The 20,759-nt window shown below is 44.9% G+C and overlaps 6 protein-coding genes across 8 annotated transcripts; 2 read left to right on the top strand and 4 right to left on the bottom strand.

Moving 5' to 3' along the window:
- Positions 1–339: 339 nt before the first annotated feature.
- TrAFT101_010795 (uncharacterized protein) lies at positions 340–2,330 on the bottom strand. 2 transcript variants are annotated; one of them, XM_066129068.1, is made up of 7 exons: positions 2,285–2,330; positions 2,001–2,227; positions 1,837–1,944; positions 1,504–1,787; positions 1,410–1,446; positions 1,060–1,268; positions 340–1,000 (listed from the first exon to the last, which is right to left on the bottom strand). In XM_066129068.1, the coding sequence occupies exons 2-7, from the start codon at positions 2,008–2,010 to the stop codon at positions 416–418; spliced, it is 1,233 nt and encodes a 410-aa protein (XP_065985198.1). In that variant the 5' UTR covers positions 2,011–2,227; positions 2,285–2,330; the 3' UTR covers positions 340–415. The 2 variants fall into 2 exon arrangements, with proteins under 2 accessions (XP_065985198.1, XP_024756738.1); XM_024904362.2 differs by lacking the exon at positions 2,285–2,330 and having other exon boundaries at positions 1,837–2,170.
- A 354-nt stretch (positions 2,331–2,684) lies between these two features.
- Positions 2,685–3,778, top strand: TrAFT101_010794 (uncharacterized protein; the record flags this gene model as incomplete). The annotated part of the gene is made up of 5 exons (XM_024911057.1): positions 2,685–2,726; positions 2,791–2,946; positions 3,005–3,108; positions 3,173–3,489; positions 3,546–3,778. 5 exons carry the CDS (start codon positions 2,685–2,687, stop codon positions 3,734–3,736), a joined length of 810 nt encoding a protein of 269 aa, XP_024756737.1. The 3' UTR covers positions 3,737–3,778.
- A 2,116-nt stretch (positions 3,779–5,894) lies between these two features.
- Positions 5,895–7,085, bottom strand: TrAFT101_010793 (uncharacterized protein). Of its 2 annotated transcripts, XM_066129067.1 has the most exons (2): positions 6,671–7,085; positions 5,982–6,563 (listed from the first exon to the last, which is right to left on the bottom strand). In XM_066129067.1, exons 1-2 carry the CDS (start codon positions 6,852–6,854, stop codon positions 6,115–6,117), a joined length of 633 nt encoding a protein of 210 aa, XP_065985197.1. In that variant the 5' UTR covers positions 6,855–7,085; the 3' UTR covers positions 5,982–6,114. The 2 variants fall into 2 exon arrangements, with proteins under 2 accessions (XP_024756736.1, XP_065985197.1); XM_024908735.2 differs by having other exon boundaries at positions 5,895–7,085.
- Positions 7,086–10,520: 3,435 nt separating this feature from the next.
- TrAFT101_010792 (uncharacterized protein) lies at positions 10,521–11,771 on the bottom strand. The gene has a single exon (XM_024911056.2). The coding sequence runs from the start codon at positions 11,713–11,715 to the stop codon at positions 10,699–10,701; it is 1,017 nt and encodes a 338-aa protein (XP_024756734.1). The 5' UTR covers positions 11,716–11,771; the 3' UTR covers positions 10,521–10,698.
- A 2,922-nt stretch (positions 11,772–14,693) lies between these two features.
- Positions 14,694–16,844, bottom strand: TrAFT101_010791 (uncharacterized protein). The gene is made up of 6 exons (XM_024902082.2): positions 16,665–16,844; positions 16,516–16,601; positions 16,305–16,449; positions 16,175–16,239; positions 15,095–16,043; positions 14,694–14,987 (listed from the first exon to the last, which is right to left on the bottom strand). Exons 1-6 carry the CDS (start codon positions 16,798–16,800, stop codon positions 14,905–14,907), a joined length of 1,464 nt encoding a protein of 487 aa, XP_024756732.1. The 5' UTR covers positions 16,801–16,844; the 3' UTR covers positions 14,694–14,904.
- Positions 16,845–17,210: 366 nt separating this feature from the next.
- Positions 17,211–20,705, top strand: TrAFT101_010790 (uncharacterized protein). The gene is made up of 6 exons (XM_066129066.1): positions 17,211–17,417; positions 17,580–18,332; positions 18,504–18,788; positions 18,841–19,740; positions 19,792–19,977; positions 20,045–20,705. Exons 1-6 carry the CDS (start codon positions 17,223–17,225, stop codon positions 20,600–20,602), a joined length of 2,877 nt encoding a protein of 958 aa, XP_065985196.1. The 5' UTR covers positions 17,211–17,222; the 3' UTR covers positions 20,603–20,705.
- The last annotated feature ends 54 nt before the right edge of the window (positions 20,706–20,759 follow it).

Here is a 20,759-nt window from a genome sequence, read left to right as displayed (position 1 = left end):
CTGCAACAATGAATAATAACTTTTTCTCTGGGCCGCGCCACCGGATCTTTCAACGTTCAGTGCAATCAATACCTTGAACAATGTTCAAATCTACAATCAGACCTTTTTACTGGTCATATAGATCTATTACGACCCATTAACCCTATATTAGGTAAACGCTTAATTATTTAAAATCCCAATCTAGGCAAATGCAAAGAGTGATCACCACGTCACTGGCGTTTATTTAAGTGCTTACTGGCAATGCTATGGTGATTGCGGGTATAAACATTAGCGAGGCACTGGTATTAAATGGAAGAGACTGGATATAGAACTTCACTGCTACGGACACAATTAGATACCACGAAAAATCAGTTGACATTTTCAAGAAACAGACTTCTTATTATCCATCGTATTCCAAATCCGGTAACCTCCTACATTAGACAAAACTTGGCATAATCTGGTGAGACGCTATTACAGCATCCAACTTATTCAAGTAGTCTAGCTCATAATCAACAGCAAGGTCGTCCTGAATCCATATCTGCTGGAGAATGTTTTGTAGTCCATGCAAGCTCATCAGACTCGAAGTCTTCATTGCTCTGTCGACATGCTCCAGGATTTTCATTCTCTGCTCATCCGTCCGAGCCTCGCATCCAATAATCAGCAGTGGAAAAACCGGATTGAAAGCCTCCAAGTCGTCGAGAAATGCATACGCCCTCTGAACCATTGCATCGATTTGGGATGATGTCCCTGAAAAGTTCCGCGATGCCCTTTTAAGGTAAATTAGAGCAGCTAGTTTGAACAGCTCTATTGTAGTCGCCCAGGCTGTGCTCACGCTGCGCAGGGTATCCGATATATCTTCTGGTGCGAATAGGGAAATATTAGTTATCGTCGTTTCGAGGCAACGCAAGAAATTTTCGTATTCGTCGCTGTGGTATATTGAATCTGTCAGGTTTCGTATCGTCTCGAATATAATATACAAATATCGAAGAATTTCATGTGAGCAGTATGATACATCTTTGATCTACCTAGTATTAGATAAATGATGACGTAGACATGAGTTTGAACACTCTTTCGCCTTACCTTTCGTAACTGGCAAGTGCCTTGGTCCATATGCACAGAACTTTTAATTCCTTCAATAAGGTCTTCGTGCATATACCAGTGTCGGATGCTGAACCGGGCCATGACCATATGATACTCTACCCAGCCTAGAAGTCTGGAAAATTCATGTTGAAAATGTTGACCACTAACGCAAGCGTTGTCGATTAAATATTTGGCTTCGCTTAAATGACCTAGAATGCAGAATCTACTTTAGAAGTGCCCTTGAAGAACCGGACCACCTATTTCACAACAAGGCAGAATAAGAACTAATGCAGCAAACCAAATAAATCGTTCTCGTTCAAGTAGAAACAAATAGACTAAGAACTACTTACAGTACCACAAGGATACTTCATTTGGCATCCCGAGCATCTTGAGCGATGGTAAGCAGTTGCTCCAAAAATAATTTAGATCAAATCTCGAACAAACCTCAAGGTGGCAGAGTATCATACTAGCCGCAATATGTTGAACTAGCGTGGGAACTTCGATACGGGGAATGCATGATGTGATCAGTGTACGGAGGGCGCGAGCTTTGAATCGGTAAACATCTGCTTGCAGACCATTGCGGTGGAACGATGAGAGCGCTAACGCTGATTGTACCACAGCCATCGACGATTGTGAGCTGTCTGAAAGAGCTAGACGCATTAAAAGACCCAAAAACTCGTTCTTGTCAGGTTCAAAAATAGCCAATGTGGAAGACGCCGTATAGATGACTACAATAATTAGTTTGGTCATATTCTACGATATAAGTCTTAAACTTACAGTGGTCAAGCAGTTCTCTTTCTTCATAAGCTAGTTTGATTGGGAGCCATGATAGCACCATCGGTGGATCGACTCTTTGGAAAACCAATCTCTCATGATTAGCAAGCCCTATATTTGGAGTATTAATTGGGTGCTTAATAGACCGATTCTATGAGAGAGTCAACCTTGATTCATCCGTAGGAAATAGTGGAGCTGGATATCCCATGCTGTCGTATTTACAAAGGAAATCTGGGAGACACTTTTTGCAGTCCCAAATCTATCTTGAAGAGAATGGACTAAGCTTCGCTTCGTGTTGGTAGTCTTCGGCCACGACAATCGCAACCCATACCGACATTAGACTTGGTGCACCTGGAGCAACGTGGGCGTGCGCGGTTACAAATGGCTCTGGAATCTGCAGTGCTTGAATAAGTAAGCAGTGCACTTCCTCAAACAACACAGGGGACAGTACCTTTACAAGTCCAGCACTCATTCGAAAGCATTGTGGACTGATTGATTTCTTTCCTGTTTATGTTGAGAGATAAAAGCAAACGAGTTGCTATGTTTCCTCTTTTCTAACACGCGCTGTAATGGGACTGATCGCAGTTCTAATTACTAATACACCACTCACCTCTCTTTCCGCTTTGAGAAAATTGGCAACTTTTTTGCGCCTTGGCAATCCAAAGTGGATCTTCCCAGGAAGCACACCATGTATTGGCATTAAGATAGATTTGAAATCAGGGAAAACAAGCGGACGAGTCTCAAGGTCGATATATAAATATATGCAATACTACTGGCATTTTGAGTCCATCAACTCTCAAAGTAATCTTACAATCCTCATTTCACTCTTTATAAATTGATAAACTATTGCAATGTCTTCCTGGGTGATTACTGGAGTCTCACGCGGACTCGGCGTAAGCTTTTAGCACTGCTATATACACAAGAACGTGTAACTAATATATGCACTCCATCGTCTAGTTCGAGTTCATCCGCCAGCTCTCCGAAAACCCAGCCAACACCATCTTCGGCCTCGTTCGTGACAAAGCAGCTGTCGAGTCCAAAGTAACCGCTGAAATCGGCAGGAAAAATATTCACATCATTCAGGCCGACACCACGGACTCATTGGCATTGGAGGTAAGCTAATAAATATATGACCGAAATTGAAGTCAAAACTAACCGAGAGGTTTCGTAGAGAGCAGCTCAATATGTTTCTGAGAAAACTAATGGGGCCCTCGATTATGTTATAGCCAATGCTGCACTCCAATCCAAGACTGCGTTAGTTAGCTTTGATACTCTGTAAGTTCTGCGCGGGGTGACAAAGATAGATGAGATAATTGATTTGACATTAACTCTTGAATAGGAGCCGCGATCCAAAGGGTCTTGAACAAGATGTTATTGACCACTTCCGAGTCAATACTATCGGCGCTATTCATCTTTTCAATACTTTCATGCCCTTGATATTGAAAGGCCAGGCAAAGAAAGTAATTGCTATCTCCACGGGTATGTCGGACCCTGAGATGACTCTCAAGGCTGATATCTACCAAGCCACATCCTATGCAATGAGCAAGGCAGCTCTGAATATGGCTGTAGCCAAGTTCAGCGCCTTGTACCGTGAGAAAGGAGTCCTCTGCATGGCAATTTGCCCTGGTGCCGTAGACACCGGCAGTCTTAATATTAGTGTGTAGTTGTCTTGAAAAAATGAAGTAGAATGCTTTTTGCTAACGTTTTGATAGAGACAGAGGAGGAGGGACAGTTGGCTGTAGCTATGTTTGAGAAATTTAAGCAGTATTCACCCACCTTCGAAGGGCCTACGAAGCCAGAAGACAGTGCCAAATCGGTTTTGGCGCTCATCAATAGGGCTACTGTTAGCGGTGGTTATGCAGGCGTCTTTCTCTCTCATATGGAATCAAAGCCGTACCTTTAAGGTAGTTAGCAGGATTACAGCTGGAATCTTCTCAAAATCTGCCAAAGCTTTTTTTTTTTTTTTTTTTAATGTATCAGTTCAATATCTGTTGAGTTGTAACGCCACTCATTGGATATTTATCATAAATTTCCGGTATCTCACTAGAATGAGATACTTGACATACTCCAGTGTCTGAAACTACCAGAGGATTTAGAAAGGAAGCGTTGAATAGATACCACCCAGTGTGAATTCCTAACAAGGATGAACAGCTGGCAATCTGTGCCGCGATGTACAAGAAATGGTACTCAGTATCGATTGCCGCTCCCTCCTCAAATCTATTTGCGATACCAAGAGATACAATAGGACAAACTTTCATTACTTGAGATACACTACACAAATCTTGGATTGTGGGAGAGTAAGGCATACTACGGCGCTAGCTAGCTTGTGCTGCTAGCAGTGACGTTGACTTTTTTTTTTTTTTTTTTCACAAGAATTTACATTTAGCACTTCCTAAGTCCGTATTTATCTACCGGCTTTAGGCTATCGACTTGGAAATCTATCAAAAGACTATAGAGAGCCCTCTAAAACTCTTATACAAAGAGATTCAGGTAAGCAACTCTTTGCTACTTATATCTGACAGCTCCAGATACTTGATATCGACGCTTCGCGTGCGCGAATACCGTCATGTCTCATGCAATCTCCCCTCAAATGGCTATATAATTTGACTTTAGCTCTTCATCCATTTCAGCGGCCACAGATTAGTTTATTGAGCTTTTGTTTCGTAATACACCAGGGAGCAGTCTTCGCGAGCCGTCTGAATCAGAACAAACTCCAGCTTTCGCAAAGCAATGCCTCAAGTAGCTTTCGAACCACTTTCCAATTTTCGACAACTCAGAAGTTCTGTAGGGTGTGGCAAGCATGGGACGAAGAACTCTCACCAGGTGGTAACTACAGCTACTATCATAAAACAGCTTCCAGTAACCATATCAATCAATAGAGAACTATATATACTAAACTACAATTGCCCACTAGATATGATGTATTAGATATCAAAGATGAGGATATTCTCGTAACAGCACTAAACTAGGTATTCGATAAAGCTGAAAACTCCTGTATTATCCGCGAGTCGGCGTCCCAAATGTCGGTCCAGTGATCCCTTTCTTAGACTCATATATCCGCTGCAAGAAACAACTCGTTGTTGGAAGCCCTGTGAGAGCAGTCCAAAATGCATAAAAGCTGATGCCAGCGCTCGAATTAGGACCGCAAATATAGATTGCTCTTGCTCCCTCATCGGCCAAATTAATATACGTCCCGTCGGACTCTTGGCTGATTTCAAACTTCAGTGGCCGGCAGGTTGAGCATGCCTTGATGTTGGCTAGTTTATCGAAAGTAAGGGCCACGCTGTTCACATTGTTGTGAACGAAAGCGACTCAAGTCTGGTATTCTGTTCCAGTAACGGCTGAGGCAGCTACTCGGCATTTCATGATCGTCAGGTAACCCTCGGGAGTGAGACCCATACAAGGAGCTGTGGTATTGGTTCCTGAAATTGGGGCACCCTGAACCTTATTGGCAGAGCTAAAATCGCGGTTCAGGAGGAAATTGCCCGTGAACAAGTTGTCGGCTGCCGGGCGCAGGTTTCGTATGTAAAAGTATCCTGTTAGAGAGGCAGAGGCGATGGTTGTGAATGTAGATGTTACCACTGATGCTTAAGTAGTAGTCGTCGGAACAACAGTCGTGCTGTCAATCGTCGTAGTCTCCACAACCTCTGGAAGAGTTGTGGTTTGATAAGAAATAAGAGTGTGTGTAGCCTCAGGCGCCGTCGTTGTTCGTTGGTCTGTTTCTGTGACTGTAATTGTTCTTGCTGTCGCCGTCATGGAAGTTGTTGAGATAGGGATCGTCAAACAAGCACAACTGCTAGATATCTTATTCGAGCCATATGACAGAGTAATTCGTTGCGACAGAGGTGTTGAGACAGCGCGTCCCTGCACCGCCGCGGCATTTACAGTGACGAACTCCGCTGTGAGTGATGTGTCGGTCACAGTGCTCGTTTCAGTGTGTACGTTTGTGATCGTAATGGTCCGCGTCGGAATCAACGTGTCGATATGTGTTGTGTAGATCATGACAGTTAGAGAAACATTAGTGAAGATCGTAGAGTATGCGGTAGTCGTTGGCGTACTGAGGCCGCCCTAGTATTGTTCCCATTGTCCACCTAGAGCCAAGGTATCTTGGAACTATACACATTACAGCAAACTCTGTCAGTGATTATGCGCGATACTAGATATACATTCCCTATCTCCAAGTGACTATAATAACTAGCTATCCCATCCCTATCTTAATATCCTAGTCTCCACATTCCGTGATTCAATACGACAAGGCCAACACTCAACGTCACTGAACATTTAACAGGATAACCACTGATTTAGTGCATTGTTGAAAGACTCGGGATCCTGCAATGGTGCAAAGTGGCTGACATTGGGCAGTACTAAGTATACCGACCGTTGAATCTTGTCTGAGATCCTTTTTGCAACCCAGCACTGGATTAGTTCCTCGGAGTCGCCAGTAACAATCCACAAAGGGAAGCTATGGTGACGATTTGTAGAATTTAAGCCGATCCTGGCGAAATCTTCCTCGGTCCAAGTCGGTGAAGTTGCCTGCATTGCTATGGCCTTCGCCTTGAAGCTATCGAACTTCTCTGGAGTAGGTGAAATCAATTGGTACTCTTCTTTCATCCGATTCACAAGGTCAGAGACAAATGGGACTGTCTTAGCTGCATCAGGTATTGCCTGGTCTGGCTGGAAATTGGGACCAAAGGCAAATATACGCTTGATCTTGTGTTTGTGTCTCATTGCTAAAGCGAGGCACGTATTAGCCCCATCTGACCAGCCGACAAAGTTGGCAGAAGGCACTTGAAGATGGTCAAGTAAGGAAGCGACATCATCGGCGAAGAGGTCATACGAAAAGGCCACTTGAAGGCCATCTGTTGATCTGCCATGTCCCCGGGTGTCCATCGCAATGACTGAGTGTCCTGCTTCAGCAACGTATTCAATTTGATGCCCCCACCAACGAGAGCTGATCTTTCCGCCATGTAGAAAAACCGTTGGGGCCTTATCAGGGTCCAATGGTGTCCCATATACCGCATACCATATCTCTGCGTTGTTGATGCTAACGCAGTCTAAGACGATGGCGGCGGGCAAAGTTGGTGTTGGTGGTAGGGTCTTGGAGCGGGGTAATGACATTTTGGATATTGTGGTTTACGCTCATCCACCACGACAAACCGAGCATCATGTGTTTTGTCAAGTAATACCGGCTCGCAGGGCGGAGGTGCAATATATAAGGGTAGTCGCTTCGTAAGTTGGGATTCCGTTTGTTGAGTGGCATTCCTTCTTTAAATCTATAAATTCTATCAGTCATTAGCCTGTTCCTGGCGGCGGTCCCCGAATTTGACCCATACCAGGAATTTGCCATCATCAAATGTGCTAGCGTTGTAATTTTTTAGGGCTGGTTGCTAGACATTATAGGTGGCAAACCTTCTGCCAAACAAGTTGGCATTCTAAAATTACCGGTACCCGCACGCTACCAGAAGAAACTATCCTATCTGGACATAGGAGCTGTCTCATTTTACCTCTCCCTCAGCTACAAGAGAGCCTCTGCATACTTTCGGTCAATCTCTTCTGATATCCCGTGAGCCCGGCTAGATTATTACTTGCAAGAGCAAATTGTCGCAATAAGGCTTTTGTATAATTATCCGTTATACTGTTAAGCCAAACGAGGCAAATGATTAGGCCAATAACCACTATTATAGCAGTTACTGTAACAGAACCAGGTTGTAACATAATACTCCATTCTTTTAGGGCTTATCCCAAGCTCTATAGCCCCTGTAGCTACAGCTGTCTTAACCCCCAAGGCATTACTTAAACGCTCCCTGCAGCGCTAACTATAACCCTTGTCAGCAGGGTGTAGCAGTTACTGTAACGGAACCAGCTGCCTATAAGGGAATCAACAAGGGACCAGGTCGTAACATTTGCAGACGCTCTTTTTCCATCAATCTACTGACAAAACCATCTCTGCCCTATCCAAGTTGTTTCATTCTCGCCAATTCATCTCAACCCGCTGCATGCAGCGAGTGGCGCAGGAGGATGCGAGACAGGGGTTGGCGGTATTCGTTCCACCGACAGGAAATGTTACAGACGATGATATTAAAAGGATAAAAGAGCGGGCAAGTTTATCTTCCGTGCCAGCCAGGTTATCGCAACTTTCATTGTTGAGACACATGATCATGATCATAAAATTAATCTCCAAGAGGTGTTTCGTGAGATTGGCCAGGCTTTTCCAGCAACTGCTGGGAGAGATAACGCTGCTTATTCAGGAATTCTCACCGGCATCATACTTGGTGGTATCATGCATTATAGATAGAATATGGCACAACACAAGGACAAACACGCAGATCGCATAAATCTCGGTATCAAATCTGTGAGCATCGCTGCGGGAGCCGCTTGCCCAAAAGGCGCTGTGCTAGCCGGCGTGGTAGATGTCGCATCCGATCCGATATCTGATCGCGTGGCGAACAAATATGCTTATGAAGAGCAAAGACCTCGCATCGGCGCAGGGATCGAAGATCGAATTCGTAAGTATAGTGGAATACACAACCACTGGGGCGACGAAGAGTGGAGCGAGTCTGTTATTCATCTAGAAAAAACCATTCGACACTGCGGTTTCCCCTACTGATAGCGTGTTGTGGACATGGCTCGCTGCTCATATGCATTTCTATATCTTTTCCCAATATAATAGCTATAGTTCATAATAATTCCAATGCTACAGCAACAATACTATTCTACCTCTTTTTTTTTTCTTCAGCTATATTCTATCCCACAATTTCAATTCTTTCCCGTCTATTAATCTAGGCATTTAAACACACCATAGCCACAACCCCAGGCCACGTCAAGGACGTCATAGTAAACTTCCAAGAACTTGATGTTCGGCGTTCATCTTCTCGGGATGGAATATGCCGGTGTGGCTTTATTTGCGACACTATCATATTCACAACTCAACTTATGCTTATTACATCACCGACCACATGAGTGTCGACTCGAAGCCCGGAAGTGAATCTTTTTTGGCATGACAGTTTATTGCTTCCTTAGGAGTTCCTTTGCCAGGCTAGGTAGGATCAATCTTAGACATTGACATAATTATCGCATAGATTCGAATGAATTAAAGGGCGCTATAAGAGAAGCCGTTTGTGTCACAATTCTATCGTAATTCTTTTCTACTCCATCTCGTTGCAGGCAGTGGCTTTAGATAAACTGTGCGTGAGGTCATCCGCCTTGAGAAAGGTGCTAGCGTCACACTCACAGATGAAGGCAGGTGGGAACCATTGCATTTGGCATTACTGAATGAGTTTATTGAGGTAGCCACGCGGCTCATTGGGAAGGGAGCTGAAACTACAGTTGCAAGTAAGGGCCGGTAGATGCCATTGCATTCACTATCGCACAATGTACACATCGAGGTAGCTAAGCTACTCATTAAGAAGGGAACTGATATCGTGTAAGCAACCAATAACAAAGGGACACCATCGCATTAGGCATCAGGGAATAGACACATTGAAATAGTCAGGCTACTACTAGCATCTCTGGGAGTCGAAATTAGCAAGGCAGACAATCATCATCATACCGCATTATTCTTCCGTTCCAGATATGAGTACAACAATATTGTTCAAGCGCTATTTCCCGATAGGCGAATTAATCTAGGCATTAAGGACTGGTGCTATTCTACATCATTGTCTGCTGCCGTAAGGAACGGCCACTTCGAAGTGGTAGAGGTTTTACTTGTGGCTGGAGGCATGATTATCGAGGGCCAAGACGGTATTGGTCGGAGTGCTCCTTCTTCGAAAAAGTTTCCATGGGTATTTATTCGCGCTTCACAAGTCGAGATTCAAGCATGTCGAACGGGTCTCACGTAATAGACGCCATTTAAGGTAGGGTACATTCTCTCTAATATTAGTTTTGCTCCCAGCTAAACACTCAATCTTGCTCCCTGGATATTGTCATTTAGGCTCTCCATCCGTGTATAACCAGTGAGTAGGGTTCCTTTGCTGGGTGCATCCCTGTTGGAAACTTGCTTCAGCAACCGCTTTTGAACCAAGAGTTAGCAACACCATTGCCACCAAAAGTTCAAGAATGGAGACGAGAGAGAGCAATATCTTGAACAAAAGACCCAGATCGTCCGCTAGCGGCTGAGTCAGGTCGGCATCATCCACAGGCTGCGGGACTCCATGGTCACTCGGCCAGAAAATAGACAGTTTTATAAGACGAAAGCGGATAACCAGTAGACCCATTAGATCCATGTCTGTCATCCCTGAAACCATTATCACAACTACTAGGACAACGAAGGCGATACATAGAAAGGTCCCTTCAAGTCCAAACTGTGCAAGAATAACCCGTTGTCTACATGACTGAATTTGAATATCTTCCGGGAAACCATAAAATGAGAGATAAAATAAAAGGAGGCCAAGTAGACTAGCCAGAAAGAACTGAGAGGCGAGGGAGAGTAACGCGTCGAGACGACTGTCAGGGCAAGCGATGATGAATTGGGTCGCGAGAGTCAAGCTACCAGCAAATGCCGCCCAAGGGGCCACAACGTTCGCTATTACCTGTAGAATTTCTTTGGCCTCCACCTCTCAGTCTTTGTAGTGAAATAGTTGCTAACAGGAGGAGTGTTTCAGTCTTGGAGTGTATTCGATAATAAGTTTTATTCTATCTCTTTTAAGATTTGTGTTATTAGCAAAATTCCTATGTTAAAATATACGTCAGTGTTTTTATAATAAAACTGGCCATGCCTACTAAGCCACATGTATTATCCACCAAGATAACATCAGTGCTATTCTCTATCTAAGCATTTGTAAATCTCCTATGGTGAAAGCTTTCCAGCCACCTCATGCTACAGCTGCCCTGGTACTGTCAGATATTTGCGTTCGCAAGAACTCACAATTACCCTAACGCTAGTTTTACCGCGCGTAATCTTTCTATTAACAGCTTCATTTGCTCAATAACCACTTCATTCTCTTCTTGCAACATCTGGATACATACGGTTGCCTGATGCAGTACTTCAGCTTTATTCATTCGCGATGGCTCGTCGTTTGGGCTGGCTTCTTCATCTCCATCCATCTCATCCTTGTTCCTTCCCCGTGGATGCTGTTCGTGCTGAGCCTGTCTCATTGATGCCACACAGTCGCGAAGGGCTTCGAAACGCTCCTGAAGACCAGCTCTATATCGCTTCTCGATTGCATAATGAGCGCGCTGCCGCTTTCGGCATGGTGCAGGGCTAGGGGAATTGCAACGACCGCCGTCATCGCCATCGGAAGGCTGCTCCGTGGATTGCGCAGGTGGTGTAATGAGCCCTCCTCCTGACTCAAAATGAGAGGACTTGAGAGAGTTGAGATGAAGTACTTTCTCTATTGTTGATGTCTTTGAACCAAGAAAGCTTTCGCTCTGACTGGTTTGCAGACCTGTTGTACTGTAGGGTGTTTGTTGATAGTGACCAGGCTCAGAAAATGCATCCCATGGTACGAGGGGACTTGCTGACAAAAACGGGCTGTAGTCGATTGTATTACTGTCACTGCTGCCATCTTGGTTGCTGCTTGTATTTCCGGAGTTCGTAGGAGAAAAGGATGTATTTGGTTGATTGGAATTGTTTCGAAAAATAGGAAGAATGCTTTTAAGCCAGTCAGGATCCACACCCACTGGAAATCGGAAGGTGTCAAGGGCTGTATCTGTTACAGCAGTCTCTTCCGAGGAGGACGGCAGAGCTGTTGGCGACTTGTGATGGGTTTTCTCCCTTTGCAACCTGGCGATTTCTGTCGCACTTGGCCATGGAGAGCCAGACTTCAGAACTTCAAGACTAACAGCGTCGTTAGCAAGCAGTGCTTGAAGTGACTCCACCAGCTGTTTGCGGCTTTCTTGTCGCAGAGAAGAAGGGCCATTCTTCTTCAATTGCACCTTGGGCATGTCGTTTAGCGCTGAAACTCTTTGAAGTTTAGTACTTAAGAGTGAAGGTGTCTTAGTTTTCTGGCTGCACCAATAAGATGTTAGGGATCGCTCACTGAACTAAATGGAGTCGAAGAGTTCCAGCCCAGTTGCAGTTTCTACTTATACTATAATTATTCTCAGAAAAGCGTATTTGCAGATAAGGCACTACAATGTAGTAGGATCCGATGCTCCGCTTCGCCTTACATTAAGACAAAGTTGCGCTAGAGCCGTACTATAACAACTTCCTGTCCTTGCTAGGCTACTCACACTACTGCAAGGCCCCCACCCTATACCGCTGCAAGGCCCCCATTTTGTAATGCTACACGGTTCAATGATTCCGTTTTATATTATTGAAAATACAGATGGATCGTTGCCGTGCTTTGTTCGAACGGCACACAATGTAGTGTTCAATGCATGTAGCTGAGGCTTAGAATAGATCACGGAGCAGAAGCCTATTTCGAGATAAATTCATATGGCCCCCCCGCATACCGAGCCCACACTTGTTGAACAATGAGAGTTAATAAGGGTCGTTAAATGGTTATCAGTTGTTACGAGATATAATGGCAGAGCTCTTGCTATTACGATTGCTGTAGGATTTCCTTAAGCATCCTGGCGTTCCGTTTAATAACGTTGGAAAAACGGGCTCGGACGTGTGTTTCTCCGGCAGTCCGAGGAGAAAAGAGACAGTTAGACAAACACAGAGAAGAAGAAATCTATCGATACGGTCAAGTGCTTATTGGGCGACAGTCGTAGGAATTCACTTGGCTGCATCTCCAAGAAACAGTTTTTAGTGGTGAGAATACGAAAGATATAATGCCTAGAGATAAGCTAACAGTATACAGTCCACAAGACGGCCATGCTCTCTTATGATATCATCGATGTCTAATCCCTCCATAGGAGCAACTTCTGCGCGAGCTCCACCAATACTCTTGCATTCTGGCGTATGCCCTCTTTCCCTCTTCCATGCTGCCTTGAAGAATCCCCGACTCGTGGTATGAAATTCCTTTTTGGATGTTTGATCCTGCATTTCACTCGATCGCCCCGCTTGGCCCCACTCCATGGTTTGTTGCAACCAGGATTGTAAACTTGTTTATCAGTGCTAAAAACGAATGCAATCAATTTTCTTTAGCCGAGTAATGAAATAGGCCTAGTGGGTTTAAAGTAACTACAGAGTATTCCGAAGTAGGCTTAATTTAATAAAGGGATTGTGTAAACAACAATGTATATACTTTATAAAACACAAGTATAATAAATATAGGTTAACAAAATATAGTTATATATACTTTGTTATAAAAATTATTAAATTAATATTAAATTTATTTTGTTTACTGGTTTATTTTTTATTTTCTTTATTAGTACAGCAGTGTTAATGTCAAGTGATAATTAGTTTTACTTTCTTGGACTTGATAACGAATTTGCAATCCTTTTGCAATGCAATGGGCCCAGCAACTGGTTGGGATCTCGCTCCTACTGCTGTCGCCATCTCTGTAAGAAGCGGCCCAACGACCGGCTGAGATCTCGTCTCCACTGTTGCTGCCGGCTCCCTCTATTTACAGAAGCGGTCCAACAACTGGATCTTCCGCCCGCTCCTGTCGCAGTTTTCTTCCATTTACAGAAGCAAAGCTCGACTTGAAAATTTTCCTTCATGGCTATTCAACATGGGAAAATATCCTAATGATTATGCATCTAAACAATGCAATAAGCTGGCAACCTCTCCTCATGGTTTAGAAGGCAGAGGGTACATGAGGAGTCCTCATAATGCGATTTATGCGTCAAGCTTTCCTACCGTGCTATCAACTTCAAATCTTGAAGGCGACAGTGAGATCCCTGCGGCACTCCAATCTTTTAGCTCCTAACATAGTACCTTAGCAGGTTTTTTCAGAGGTAGCGACCTACCCGAAGCTGTGTCAAATTTGACAGCAAAAAGCATAGGAACACTGCCAGCGTGTAACTTTGTTGAAGACTTGAATAGCACAGCCTGGGCCGAGAACATTGACTGCAGCTCAGCAACTACGTTCAATTGGTTTTCGACCCCCAACAGCCCAGCATATCTAGGCCTGATTATGCAAGGCGAAGCGTCTAGGATGGCGCCGGAAGATACCACGTTGGAATGTTATGTTGAAGCATTACCACCTTACCAAAGTATTGTGCTCTCTACACAACCACGACCACAGATTGGCACAAGGAGGGAGGCAACAATGATGATCGGTATGGATATTTCAAAAGGAAGGCAACCAATTCTGGACGACAAGTCAAACACTACCCTCGAACATTTCTACAGACCCTTACATTGTAATCCTGTGCCGAGTTCTGCGCCAACCACATCGCTAAAATGCCCTCATCCGGCGTGTCAGTCGAAGGTGCTATACACAAGGAAATGCGATTTAGAGAAGCACTACCGTTCACATTTTAGAAAGTACTTTTGCAGAATATCTGAATGTTCTCTATGCGAAATGAACTCTTTGACGGTCTCGGGAAGTGGCTACAGTGGGTTTGCGACAAGGAAAGATAGAGATCGACACGAAAGATCTCATTTCCCAGCGCTTTCCTGCAAGTGTTGCGGCAAGGTGTTCAGTCGTCTTGATAACCTAAGAGACCATTGGCGGAAACGACATTCTGAAACGACGTTTCCCATGTGACTGACATAGGTGGAGTCTTTTCTTTTTTATATCTTTTACAGCCACCTACCCTTCTTCTAAACCTCATCTACTGGTTATCCCCGTTCATCTAACTCCAAGATGGATTGCATTAGTACATACCAGGGAACCTCGGCTATCTGATGCCGGAATAACCTATCAAATGGCAGGTACTTCGCTTCGTTTCACTTCCCCGCAGATATATGCAGGATGCGCTTGTAGTATGGAATGCTCCTGCATATCGGCCAAGCTGGATTAGGCATAAGCACTAGGCAGAAGTTACTCTGTTTGTAGGAAGGATTTGGAACGGTTTGAAAGGAAGGAATATGATAAATTCGAGTTTATCGAGTATTTTCAATGATCCAGTCATTTTGCAAATCAGGGATCAGCCACCCGTCCCAGCGGAACACAGAATACGAGTCGTTGAGGAAGAACAAGAACCCGCAAATTGTCTTGCTGGTCTGCGTAGTTGCAACCTGCTTGCTCTGCTGCATTTCTAATAATATCAAATGTGTAACTGGGTCATCTCTTACTATTCAACCTGTATCTTAATGCTCTTATGCTGAGTCCAGTCTAACATTCCGAGCGTTCCATTTTCGACACCTGTACCGCTTTCTGCATTGCCATTAGTTAGGAAAGAAAGAGGACCTTTTTTTTTTCTTTCTTTTTTTTTTTTTTTTAGGGGGGGGGGGGGGGGGAGGTGGGAAATGCGTATAACTTACGTTTCCAGCCGCCGAAAGTCGTGTTTGGAGCCCAAGGCAATCCGTTGATGCCGATCATGCCAGCTTCAATCTTATTGCTAAGTCGAAGGGCCCTCCCGATGTCTCTCGTCCATATGTATGCACCCAATCCGTACTCTGTATCGTTGGCTAGGCTGATAATTTCGTCGTCGTCTTTGAACTTGCAAACTACCACCACGGGCCCAAAGATCTCTTCTTTTAGTACTCTAGCGTTCGGGGACGGGTCCGTAAAAATCGCTGGTCGGATATAACACCCCTTCCCCTCCACAATATCGCCGCCACGCACTAGTTTCGCCTCTTTCTTCCCATCTTCAATGAATTTTAATACACTTTCCCGCTGGCGTCGGTGAAACATTGGTGAACTCCACGTGGTTTGATCCAGTGGATTGGACCCGAGGTTGTTTTCATAGGCTTGCATAGTTGCTTCAATCTTGGGCATCATTTCATCAAAAATGCTCTCGTGCAGATACACCCTGGTACCCAGCATACATCCTTGACCATTCAGCATCAAAAAATGACAACAAAATTCAGTTGCTTTATCGAGATTTGCGTCCGGGTAGACTATGACGGGTGACTTTCCACCCAATTCTAGTGTAACGCTCTTGAGATTGGACTGCGCCGCAGCGACCTGGACTTTTCGCGCTACCGTAAGGCTGCCAGTGAAGCTGATTTTTCGAATTTTCATATGAGCCGCTAGAGCACTACCAGCAGCTCCATCTCCCGTAATGCAGTTGATGACACCTGGTGGAATGCCAGCCTCGATGGCCAGTGAAACAATGAACAGGGTGGAGAAAGGATTGAGTTCGCTAGCCTTGACAATGAGAGAGTTGCCGGCCGCGAGCGCTGATGCAGCTTTCAGGGCATAGCAGACTAGTGGCCCATTGAATGGAACGATAGCAGCGCAGACCCCATAAGGGGAGTAAGTAGTGTACTTGAGGCAAAGTCAATATGGTAAACAAGCGAGTTTACGGGAGCCCTTCTGGCTGGCTTCTCCCGAATCAAGCTCTACCATCCAGGAGAGCTCAGCGCAACAGTCCGAGGGAGAATAACGTGGAGACTTACTTGAACGTGATCGTCACCGTAGCTAACAGCCTGGCTATGGAAAGAGTTGATCAAGCCAGCAAAATCTGGCAACAGATATCTTTGTCATTACTACACAGCATGAGGTTGAAATAAAAGGAGGGATACTTGCAGATAAAAGCTTCAACTGCTGCATCAACCTCGAACGTAATAAAAGACTTTGCCTTGCCCGTGAGAACAGCCTCGAGCCAGTAAATCTCTTCAGCGCGATCTTTGATTAATTGGGCATATCTAGTAAGTGCGTCTCGTCGCTCGCGCTTTAATAAATGAAGACAAGACATATCAGCGAATAATATTTAGCTTGGATTTGACTTTGGTCTCACCTTGCTGAGAGCCTGCCATGCTTGATAGCCTTCAGCAGCACTTTCAACAGCAATATCTACGTCCTTTGTATCTGCCCATTGTAGATCTAGTGCAACCCCTATTAGACATTGCCATTTAACACCGGCGCTGGACACATCTTCTACCATACCCTTGCATATCACTTCATCGTTGACAGCAGATGTCAAGCTTTGAGTGTTGTTGGTTACGCTGTCGACCCACTTTCCACCAATAAACAGTTTGTTGGGTATAGGGAAGCGGGTTAGATCGAAAGTGACAGACGACATCGTGTTTTAATTCGATAACAAAAGAGTAAATGGGCAATTTCTGGATTGAAAAGAGTTGTATGTACTTGTTAAAAAATATTAGGTCCTCGATAGGCTATTTTAAAATATATTAGGCCCGTCATAATAGCTGCTCAAAAAATATGTCATAACTTCAACGTGTCCCTCGTCGAATAGTTGTCGTTCTTTCACCCATTGTAGACCGTGTCGCAGGGGGGGTGGTTCCACTGCCGCACGGAGCGATGGCACGAGCTGCACGGCGGGTGGGCGATGGAGCCACTTTGCCCACCATGGGCATTATTGCGATTTGCTTATATTTATTGCCTTGAGGGCTTGCCGCTTTCGCATTGAAGAATTGTGGCCACTGCATATAATTTGTCGATTAATCATCAATATACATTATCCTTTACTGCCTAGAAGCCACAATGCATGACGAAAAGGCTACTCGAAATAAGCTAGGCAAACCAACCACCCACAACAGACATACCGAAAGCCATGTCATTGGTGAAATCTCAGCTTTGGCAGATTCACTCGTCCAACGAATGTTGGCTTGCTTCGACGACAATTATGGATTCTCGTCTGCGAGCTGTCAAATATACGACACCGCTTGGGCTGCAATGGTCAGTATTCATCTCTTATAGCGGCTGAAGGCGACTTGTTCCAACATATATACCTATATATACATATATATACATGTATATATAATAACCTCACCCCCCTTCAAGCTACTTTTTAAGACGCTATTTCCTGCTGGAATGAAAATAAATTGACAGTCTTGGTAGATTATTAAGGAGACAGACAGAAAGAAGCGATGGCTCTTCCCCGAGTGTTTTCATTACTTGCTACGAAACCAGGCAGATGACGGCAGTTGGAGTATCGACGTCAGATCCCAAACAGTAGGCATACTTAACACATCTGCGGCTCTGCTTGCGCTTTGCCGGCATGCTGCAGAGCCATTGCAAATATCAGACTACTCCGAAAACGAGCTGGTAGCACGTATTCGATTGGCTGCCCAGTCGCTCGGCGCCCAGCTCGCAACATGGAATGATATACTGACCTCCAACCATATTGGCGTGGAGTTGATCATGCCCGCGCTGCTCAAATACCTTCAGCAGGCGGACCAATCACTATGTTTTGATTTCGAGGCTAGGAAAACCCTTGAACGCATGTCTGCGGCAAAACTTTCCCGATTCAGCCCTGAAATGTTATATGAACAGCGCCCTTCTTCAGCTGTGCACTCGCTGGAAGCTTTCATTGGTAAGATCGATTTCGACAAGATTCGTCACCATCTATTTGACGGATCTATGATGGCGTCCCCCTCCTCTACAGCCGCTTATCTTATGTATTGTAGCACTTGGGATGAGGAAGCCGAGCGTTACATGCAACACGTTGTCAAGGCAGGGGCCGGCCATGGCGATGGGGGAGTCGCCGGCACATTTCCCATTCATTATTTCGAGTTTAACTGGGTTCTGGCGACACTTTTGCATGCCGGATTCGACATGTCTGCTTCTGACAGCCCTACTGTAGACAAAATTGTAAGTATTGTGAGGAGAGGTTTTGCTCAGGATCGTGGAGTGATTGGTTTTGGTAAGATGTCCAAAAAATCCGAATAGAGTATCATGAAGACTGACTATTCTAGCGCCTGTACGTTTACACGATTTACCTATTCTCAATAATTCCAACCCACTAATTGACACTGGTAATAGCGCGCTATTGACGTCGATGATACCGCCAAAGGCCTCTGGGTTTTAAAGAACTTGGGAAAAGATATCGACGTCTCGCCTGAGGTCATGATCAAGATCTTCGAGAAAGAAGACGCATTTGCTACATTTGGCGGTGAGCGCGATCGCAGCATCAGTTCGAACTGTCATGTTCTCCTAGCCCTTTTGTCATGGAACGATGGACTGCGACATGCGTCACAGATTCGTAAGGCGGCAACCTTCGTCTGTGAGAACTGGTGGAATCACGAGGGCCAGTTTCGGGATAAATGGGCATGTATAACCATTAATTTGTAAAACAAACCTATGCTAACTCAAATCCCAGCATCTGAGCCATCTTTATCCAACAATGCTCATGGTTCAAGCATTCACAGCGTTACTCCGAAATCTAGATGATTCAACAACCAAGTTTCTCACTGAGGAGCTAGTCCTGAAAGTATCCATAGCGTTGTTTCAAGCCTGCACCCGTACGCTTTTTGAGCAGCGAGAAGATGGTTCCTGGGAGGGTTCGGCAGAGCAAACAGCCTACGCAATTCTCACTTTGGCAGAAGGCCGTCATTTGTACTTCCTCGGGGATTTACGCTCTCGAATGACGCAGGCCATCGTAAAAGGGGCTGCTTTCTTGGATAGTTGCAACCCCAAGCTGCCCGAACGCTACTGGACTTCGAAGACTAGTTATTCAGTACAATTTGTGTTCGAAGCTTATGTACTGGCTGCGTTGAAAGTCTCAACTTCCTTGGAAAATAATAAACGAGACGTTGGCCGCTTCGTTGGCCTAGGCGACCGCGTATCAAAGTTGAGGTCCTTCACGCCGCTCTTGCAGCGCACTCCCCTCTTTTCGGAAGTTCCAGAATGGCAGATATGGGCTTCTCTACTTGAATCCGCCTTGTTTGTCCCACTCATACGGGCTCGACGGCTTGGAGTGTTTCCAAGAGATAGCATCAACATGACCAAAGATTCTTATCTTGACATCATCCCATTTACTTGGATTGGATGCAATAATTTGTCAAAGAATTTTGCTCCAACTACCTTCATGTTCGACATGATGATGATCTCTATGTTGGGCTTCCAGCTTGATGAATTCATGGAATCAGTGGCAGCTTCTGCTTTCTCACACAATCCGAAAGCTCTGCATTCACTAATTGATCTTGCAACAAACAAAGCAGCACATCATATAAATAAAAACTCTATTGGAAACGGTGCACATGACGTGCCCGACGGAGAAGTATATACTGGTAGCGACTAATTCAGTCTGCAATACACTGACTCTAAATAGGTATATGAACCGGTATATGAACCGCTCTATCGTTTTTCTCTCCACGTGTTAGGGCACGAGAGTATTCGTGCTGCAAGCCCTGAAGACAACAAACGGATGGAGCGGGAGCTCAAACATTATCTGCATGCACACGCAACCCAGGCAGAAGATAACGCTAGATTCTCTCGACAGCTTCAGGACAGCCGAGTATGCGATGCTGAAAATCTTCCCTTCTGTTTATTATATACACGATGTTTGCTGATACCAGATATAGGGCCAGTCTTACGATAGCGAGCTCCCTTTCTTTCAATGGGTGCGAACGCTAGCTGCCGACCACGTTGGCGTTGCTTTGCCTTTTGCATGGGCGTGCTGCTGGATCTCGAGCAATTTTGGCAGTGGTGCTGATGCCTTCCCAAGCCCTTTGGAGAGATACGTAGTTGCTGCCGTAGAGCGACACTTGAGCACGTTGTGCCGGATGTTTAACGACCTGGGTTCTGTGGCTCGAGACAAGGATGAGGGTAACCTCAACTCTATCTGCTTCCCAGAATTTGACAAAGTGCATCCAAACGATCTGGAAGCAAAGAAACAAGCTTTGACGTCTTTGGCAGAGTACGAGCGAAGCTGTCTTCGACAGGCGCTGGATTCACTAGAGCGAGCAGTCGGGGACGCACCTGATGGTAATTCAGAAGCACTATTCAGCCAGCACAAACTGGGAACTATTAGGTACTTCTGCGACGTCGGAGAACTCTACAACCAATTGTACGTTTTGCGCGATTTCTCGGCGACTATCGTTCAACAACAACCTGGTGGTTTGGAAGTGAATAAAGGTTAACCTACTGTACTATGACTTGCCAAATCTTGGCCATTCAAGTTGAAGCACCGAGCAAATTTAGAAAGAATAACACGTATATTGTTAGTGATAATGTCAATGTTAGGCAAGTTTTATAAAGAACTTGTGTCGTACTACTTGGGTCGGCTCGCCTTTGCTC

This window comes from Trichoderma asperellum, chromosome 7, assembly GCF_020647865.1.
Source record: "Trichoderma asperellum chromosome 7, complete sequence".
In the NCBI taxonomy this organism is placed as follows: domain Eukaryota; kingdom Fungi; phylum Ascomycota; class Sordariomycetes; order Hypocreales; family Hypocreaceae; genus Trichoderma; species Trichoderma asperellum.
This window is presented reverse-complemented; position numbering and strand designations above follow the sequence as displayed.

What these genes read in the sequence shown, in the direction of transcription:
- TrAFT101_010795 (XM_066129068.1), bottom strand. An exon ending in AAGAGAACTGCTTGACCACT is followed by an intron (nt 1,788 to 1,836) that starts GTAAGTTTAAGA and finishes TAATTATTGTAG; the next exon opens with TCATCTATACGGCGTCTTCC. An exon ending in TGATACTCTGCCACCTTGAG is followed by an intron (nt 1,447 to 1,503) that starts GTTTGTTCGAGA and finishes CCATCGCTCAAG; the next exon opens with ATGCTCGGGATGCCAAATGA.
- TrAFT101_010793 (XM_024908735.2), bottom strand. Translation starts at nt 6,951, where the DNA reads ATGTCATTACCCCGCTCCAAGACCCTACCACCAACACCAACTTTGCCC.
- TrAFT101_010792 (XM_024911056.2), bottom strand. Translation starts at nt 11,715, where the DNA reads ATGCCCAAGGTGCAATTGAAGAAGAATGGCCCTTCTTCTCTGCGACAA.
- TrAFT101_010791 (XM_024902082.2), bottom strand. Translation starts at nt 16,800, where the DNA reads ATGTCGTCTGTCACTTTCGATCTAACCCGCTTCCCTATACCCAACAAA. An exon ending in ACGGTGACGATCACGTTCAA is followed by an intron (nt 16,044 to 16,174) that starts GTAAGTCTCCAC and finishes CTTTGCCTCAAG; the next exon opens with TACACTACTTACTCCCCTTA. An exon ending in GACTTTCGGCGGCTGGAAAC is followed by an intron (nt 14,988 to 15,094) that starts GTAAGTTATACG and finishes ATGGCAATGCAG; the next exon opens with AAAGCGGTACAGGTGTCGAA.
- TrAFT101_010790 (XM_066129066.1), top strand. Translation starts at nt 17,223, where the DNA reads ATGCATGACGAAAAGGCTACTCGAAATAAGCTAGGCAAACCAACCACC. An exon ending in ACACCGCTTGGGCTGCAATG is followed by an intron (nt 17,418 to 17,579) that starts GTCAGTATTCAT and finishes CAGTCTTGGTAG; the next exon opens with ATTATTAAGGAGACAGACAG. An exon ending in GACAGCTTCAGGACAGCCGA is followed by an intron (nt 19,978 to 20,044) that starts GTATGCGATGCT and finishes TACCAGATATAG; the next exon opens with GGCCAGTCTTACGATAGCGA.